The following is a 7,506-nucleotide window of genomic DNA, read 5'->3' as shown; positions in this document are numbered from 1 at the left end:
TCCAGATAGTCAACGAAATGAACCTGCATGGATTTCCATGTAAATATTAGTTCAATGTATAATGTTCTTCACTCTTAATTGTGCTGTAACATGGCTGGCATAGCTAGAATATTCTGAGGAAAGGAATTTTGTAAGGAAGTGTGTGTGTGCGTGCATGCACATGTGTGAGTGTGCTCTCTAGAAATAAAGGCTGCCTAAGATATGACAGATATTAGCATTTGGTGAGATTATTATGATTCATAAGCATTTCTCACATGCCAACCAGTTGACTGTTTCATTTATTAGTGGCAATAAGCACTGGGATCAACTACATGGTTTACACTATTCTCCCTCCTTGGCCCCAGCCATGGGCCCACCTGGGAGAAGGTTGGGTGTTTGAAGCAGTGAAGGCACATGACAATGTCACATCTTCACCCAGCACCATACAGCGATGAAATCACCTGTTGGAGCAACTAGAGAGATGTTTGCTCCTCTCCTTGTCTCTTTACCAACCTCAGGAACTTGGGAGAATCTAAGGAGAGTTCATTAAGCCCAGATATCACATCACCGTGCTGGAGCCACATCCGATAGCTGCAAATCCCTTATATAACTGGAATTTTTAGGTCATATATTTATAGGGTTTCAGAGCGGGAGAAGGCCGTGGAGATTAGTCCAGTTCAGTTCTTTCACTCTACAGTAAAATAAAGCACAGAAAAGTGACAGACTGAGGTCACACAGATAGAGTCACTGCTGGAATGAGAACCCAGGCTCCTTGACTGTGATTCTTCTGGCTGACCTTGATTTTGGGAGCCTGATTTCTAAATGGAAATTACTCTGGCTTTGAATGAAGATATTTAATTTTCTATAAAGTTTATTTATTTTGAGAGAGAAAGAGAGAGAATCCTTGCACGGGAGATGCAGAGAGAGAGGATCCCAATCAATGTGTGTACTGTCAGCACAGAGCCTGACATAGGGCTTGATCTCAGGAACTGTGAGATCATGACCTCAGCCAAAATCAAGAATTGAATACTTAAGCAACTGAGCCACTAGGAGCCACTCAAATGAAGATTTTTAAATCTGATTTCTTTTATTGTACAAACAGGAAGAGAAAGAAAACTAGCACATTGTAGGTGCTCAATAACTGGGTTGGTTGGCTTTTGATGGTGTAGAATAATTTCCTTTCTGCCACTTACCAAGATTAGATCAATCTTGAATTGGTGTCATTGTTTATTCTCTTCAATGACCCAAAGGTGGTTAGAGGTTTGAATCTCGCCCCACTGTCCCATTGCAAATTTGACTATGTGTCTGTGGTTATAATATGATGTTCATTGGTTTGAAGGAAAGCCTTTCTGATTGAGATTGGAAGCCTCTGGAGGTTTGGGGCATCCTCTTTGAAGGAAGGTACTGTCAGCACCTGAGCTTATACAGCCTGTCCTGTGATAGGACAGAGCACTTACACCTATTATACATACATGATTAAAGCAGACATAAAATCTAATTGCATATTAGCCACATGGCCCTAAAAGTTCTGAATATGCTTATCATTATGCTTACAAATCATATTTTTGATCAAAGTCTTCCCATGAAAACAACACAGAATCTTCCAATGCATCCCGTGTTCCTCCAGACACCATCCTGATGAATCACAATGTTGTCGTGTTATGTATAGAACCTGATCTGCAGACATGTTTCACACTCCACGGAAGATCCAGCATAGCATCAGCAGACTCTTCCAGGGGCTGTCTCTTCAGACCCTCACAGACCAGGTTTTGCAGTTTTCTGCAGTGCCAGTGATGCACTAGGAAGCAACAATAGAAAACTCATCACTGGGGTCTTCCCATAGCAGAGGACATGTTGCCCACTCCAATGCACATGTCACCTCCCACCACTGCCAGCCACCATCCAAGACCAAACACCCTTCTTCAATCTCAGCTGTTGGGAGGGTCCCCCGCGTAGGACCCCTAATTGCCTAGTCATACATTTACTTTTGCTAAGCACTCTCAATGTGGGAGGCACTCTAGTAGGCTCCAAAGGGACAGGACCGACCAAATACAGAAGGGGCCCCTTCACACATGGTACATACAGTCCTTAGAATCATGACTGGTTCATAGAATCAGTTACTCGTGCAAAACCACTGCAGGGACTTAACTCAGTGGTGTGTTGTAACAGAGCAAAGGGGCTTGGGTCACAACAATTGCTTTAGGTCTGAGGACCCAGAGGGGCTCATTAAATCAGTGAGTTCTGTGTCAGATTATCTTCAAGGAGAGAACTTGGCCACCTGTGTAAGCTTATTGGGAGTCATCAGCACCTCATCTCCCAGGGAAGGGGGTGTGGGCAACTGTCAGTACGTGGCCATGGTGAGAAGGTTCTGGGTTGTGGAAAGGTTGCTGCAGAGCTGTGGGCATCCTCGCTGCCTAGAAGCTCCACGCATGGTCTGTTTGTCTTACCCCATAGCTAAAGCTACTGGCAGATGAGAATGGCCTCCCTCAGGACCCTTCTGTCTCCCTCACCCTTGGCGCTAAGGCCTGAAAAGACAGATTTGCCTGCTCTGAAGGCTCTCCTGTAACTTCTCCATTCCTGGAACACCTTCGGTCCATGAATACCCATTCCACTCGAAACCCAAAAGGCGTATCAAATCTTCTATCAAACACCCAGGAGGAAGTCCAACTTGGGTTATCAAGAAGAATCTGGTTCTGCTAACTCAACAGAGCCTGCTGCTGCAAAGGCAGTTGGAGTCCTATGTGTGCCGAGCCTGCTTCGGCACAGCTCAGAGGTGACAGTAGAAGCAACGTCCCTGCGTGGTCTTCTTTGGCCAGACATTGTCCACTACAGGTATCACAGAGACACTTCCCATGGTCCAATGACCACAGAATTCCTGCTACATGCTGCTACATACGCTAAGGGAGTAACCAGTCACCACATAATACAATCAGCTGGTTTCCCTAAAGACTGCAAAGTTTTCGTGGGCATCCATGTGTGCCAGCATCAGCATGGCATGTGGCAATCACAGAACAAACGTGGTGCAGCTAATTCATTCACTAAGCCTCCTTTTCACCTCCGTCTCCACAGCACTCACACAGTGGCTTTCACGAAGCAGGGTCTCCAAAGTGCCAGTGATGGACACTAAAAGACTAGGCTCTTCTGGACTTTTACCCATCAGCCTCATCTTCAAGGAAAAAAAAACTTAAATCTGTGAGTGATAGCTGTACACCAAAGGGAGCTCTTTCCTCTAAGGAAGCCCAGCTAACAAGCTTCAATTTTTGCTGTTTTCCAGCAAGTTCAAGGGAGTGTCTCAACAACATAATGAAGGTAGCATGGACCCAAGGCTGCCCAGCGGAAAGAGAACCTAGCACCCCACTCTCCTCCTGTACCCAGGCCCCCCCCCCACTACTGAGTGGGCATCCAGGGGCCTCATACCAGCGTGGTGAACTTGTCCACGCAGGCGTTGCGGATCTTCTCTGGGGTGGCAGGGCTGTCTAGCCGGAAAAGCTTCTTCATCTTATAATCCGTGTTCCCAGCTCGAGCTGCACGGATGGCATCCTGGATGGCGAAGAAGATGGAGGCTGCTAGGAAGAGGGGCGGCTCACCGACGGCCTGTAGGACAGAGCACATGGCAGGGAGTCAAGCAACAGGACCCAAGCATCTGCACCCAGAGGGCTGTTGACACCAAGAACCCCAGCCAGCCCCAGGGGGCCATAGCCATCAGGGCAGGAAGGATACTCACAGTTCTTCAGGGCTGCGAGCAATCAAGCCAGTAAACGACTCAACCTCAATGGCATATTTCTTTTAACACTTACCATATGATTTGTCTCTGATGGCACCATGCAAATAAAATGTACCATTAAAAGTTTTCTAAATAATTATATTTTATGGACAAAAGTGTCTGACGTGAATTTGGACGCTTTCCTCAGTTATAAGGCTCGGGGAATCATCTACCTGCAACTCTGACACCCTCATTTACAGGCACCATAAGTATATTTGTAGGCACCCTAATTATACTTACAGCATCATCTGGGATATAGGCATCATGACAAACAAGAGTTAAACATTTTCTAGCAGAATTTGTTTTGCTCCCCCAAAGCACAGACCGGAAACTACCTATATCAAAATCACTAGGGATGCTTTTTTTTGGTAATGTTTATTTCATTTTGAGAGACAGAATGTGAGAGGAGGAGGGGCAGAGAGAGAGAGGGAAACACAGGATCCGAAGCAGGCTTCAGGCTCTGAGCAGTCAGCACAGAGCCTGATGCAGGGCTCAAACCCACGAACTGTGAGATAATGACCTGAGCCAAAGTCAGAAGTTAACCAACTGAGCCACTCAGGCACCCCTACGTCTGCTTATTAAAAAGGCATGTTGCGGGGTCTTACTCCAGACCTACTGAATCAAAATTTCTAGGGATAGGTCCCACGAAATGTATTTTTATCATGAGACCACAGTGATCCTGATGCATGCTAAAGCGTGAGAGTCGATGGCAAGATCACAGTGTCATAGTCCCAACCACAGAGAAGTAAACCATAAGATGAGCAAATGGGTGTGTTTCACTGGTGACAAGTGATTATCTGTCTTCCTTTTTAGATCTAGGACTGTATCAATCAGCTTACCTGATTTTTCAACCATTTTTCACACTTACTGGGGACAGGGAGGAAATAAGGGATGACTATAATCCTTGAGGCATGCAGATCAAGTTTAAAGTCAGGTGCCAGCCACTGAAGTAGGCAAAAGGGTTTGCACAGAGGTATTGCCCCATATGCAGTGAATATGCTATTCTTGTTAGATAACAGGGAGGAGTGTGCATCTGTGGGGTCATCTTTAGGACCAAGCATCAACATGCACACCTGAGACGTGGGTGTTGGTCAGGACTTGAGCTACAGGCCTAGATCAAAGGAATCTCTCCAAGTGCACCCAACGGAGCTGGCTTTGACCACACAGATCTGGTGTCATCCCAGTATTCTTTTTCTCAGGCAGGGACTGCCCACCGCTCCGTCATCCTTGCCAAAACTCGTGTCAAGTTCCCTTGTCTCTTCCAGACAAGCCCCCTGCAGACCCACGCGGTGGGCGGCTGGAGCCCCTCCTGACCCCCATGGCCTCCCACAGTGCAGAGCCAGGGCAACAGTACCTTGGACGCATAGATGGCCTTCTTGTTGGGGCAGTCACGGAGCAGGGACACCCGGAACACACTAGGGATGCTGCCAAACGCAGGGATCTTGTAGGTGCTGGGGCCACGGGTGTGCAGGCTCCCCTCGGGGGAATACTGCAGCTCCTCCAGCGTAAAGAGGCCGAGGCCCTGGATAAACGCCCCTTCCACCTGCAGGGCAGACAGAGACCATGGCCACTCTGCCTCCCCCTCCCCAGGACAGATACTGCTTCCCACAATAGGCGCCAAGCCCCACGGGGAGTGGGCCTGGAAAGGAGCTGAAAACAGCCCTCCACAGCCCACCTGGCTCCTCCCAGCCTGGGATCATCTATCCGGGCCTTCGCCAGGCACTGGTGTAGGCAGAGCGAAGGCATCAACACTGAAGGTTAGCTGTAGGACTTGTCAGCCATTCCAGAAGGGTCATACTGTGGTAGGCATAACTCTTCATTAAAATCTGCTGTAGGGCAGGCGGAGATGTTCCTTCCAAGCTGCCACTGTGGGAATGGCCACTCCAGGCTGAGAAGTGGGCTCCCAGGCTAAAGGCTGCAAAGTGTCCCCCCGGGGACCCCACAATTCCNATCCTGTGCCCTGTTTTTGTAGGACCTGTGAGATGATTATGCTGTTTACATTTTTAAATAATTTTTTGAATGTTTTATTTATTTTTGAGAGAAAGAGACAGAGTACCAGCAGGGGAGGGACAGAGAGAGAGGGAGACAGAGAATCCGAAGCAGGCTCCAGCCTCTGAGGTATCAGCACAGAGCCCGATGTGGGGCTCTAATTCATGAACCATGATATCATAACTCGAGCTGAAGTCAGACAGTTAACCAACCGAGCTACCCATGTGCCCCAATGGTGTTTACATTTTTAGATGACTGGCAAAAATAAGAATATGTTGGGACATGTGAAAATAATATAAAATTCACATTCGGTGTGCACAAATCACACTGTATTGGATGTGCCGTGCCCTTTTGGGGCTATTCTTGTGGTATGGTGATGGAATTGAGCAGTTGAGGCAGAGTCTCTGTGGCCCAGAAAAAGCCCCAAATATTGGCTCTCTGGTCCTTCATAGGAAGTTTGCCAAGCTGTGATGTCAGACATGATTTTCCCAACCAGAAAGTGTGTCTCTATCGGTTCTTGATGTTTGCAATTCCCTTGTTTCTCTTCTCTTTCCTCTAACTTAGTACTAAGATTTTGTACACTTCTTACTTTATGATCCCCTGTTAAGCAGTCAATTTCCACTTCGGAGCAAGCCACCCCATAGCTGAAGTAGTGGAAGGCATTCCCTGAGTTCGTCTTAAAGCTGTAGCCAAGGTTGGGTGTTCTGGAGGAGAAAACAGAAAACACTGCACATGTATTAAGATGAACAGGCCAACCCCACTTACACACACACACATGTGCGTGCGCACGCGTGCATGTGTGTGCATACAAGCACACACACAGAGCTTGTCCCACAAAATCTTAAAACACCAAAGGTTTTATTTTTTTCATTCATCTGCTATTCAAAAGAGTCCGTGTGTTTTAATATTTTGGACCTGTTATTGAAACGCAGATATTCCAGAGTATAATCCCTCATGTCTGCTCAGTTCTACCAATGGCCCTTATGTGAATCATTCTGCACAGCCAAGCTGTATACAGTATCAGTGTGCCGGCCTCTTTGTGGTAGAAGGTAGGTGACATTTGCCTAGGGTCACAAAGGATGTGAGAGCCACACCCCAGAGTATCTGCTGGATTAGAATTCAAGGTCTCAGAACCAAAGACCCTGCCTGTGCCATGTCCTGGGCTGCTCATCTTTCTCCAGGTGAAAGTTAAGGTCAGCATCTCATGTCAGCCTGGGTGTACCTTTAGCTACTTGCCTGCATTTCTCCTTGGCTACTGGCCCCTTCTCAGTTTCAACAAATGATTTGAGGAAAGTGCTATTAATAAAAGCAGGTGCTCTCTTCTACTCTTTTTTTCTTCTTTAATCCTGAGTATCTTATACAATTCCAAGTTCACATGAGCCAAACATATGTGGGCACTTATTCTCCCACCCGGAGTTCATATACTCCACACCTGTGTTGTTCTATGCATGACACAGAATGATGTGAGGTGACAGGATCGGAATCTGCATGAAAACAAAACCAACTCGGAGCTGAGGGAAAAGGCTTCTCCCCAGAGAACCCACCACCTCCTTTGACCTCTGATGTCACCATCTTCACCTGGGTGTTCCTGTATCCTACCCAGCCTTATCCACTCTGACAGTGAAATAAAAACTTCTCAGAAAATCTGCTCTTGTCTCTGTTTGTGCAGGTCAAATATCACAAAGCCCAGAAAGCACTAGCAACACCTGACTTTGCCTAAAATGCATACAGAACTATTTTTCCAAACCCACTGATCTGTGAAAGAAAAGGTCCTA

The 7,506-nt window shown here is 46.9% G+C and overlaps 1 protein-coding gene across 1 annotated transcript; it reads right to left on the bottom strand.

Moving 5' to 3' along the window:
* Positions 1–1,041: 1,041 nt before the first annotated feature.
* LOC144244209 (xanthine dehydrogenase/oxidase-like) lies at positions 1,042–5,285 on the bottom strand (the record flags this gene model as incomplete). Its single annotated transcript, XM_077779434.1, has 3 exons — positions 1,042–1,777; positions 3,397–3,573; positions 5,097–5,285. Coding segments are annotated over 3 exons (417 nt in total), but the record flags the coding sequence as incomplete, so codon positions are not given.
* Positions 5,286–7,506: the final 2,221 nt, after the last annotated feature.

This window comes from Crocuta crocuta, unplaced genomic scaffold (genome assembly GCF_008692635.1).
Source record: "Crocuta crocuta isolate KB4526 unplaced genomic scaffold, BGI_CrCroc_1.0 scaffold4241, whole genome shotgun sequence".
Classification (NCBI taxonomy): Eukaryota; Metazoa; Chordata; class Mammalia; order Carnivora; family Hyaenidae; genus Crocuta; species Crocuta crocuta.
This window is presented reverse-complemented; position numbering and strand designations above follow the sequence as displayed.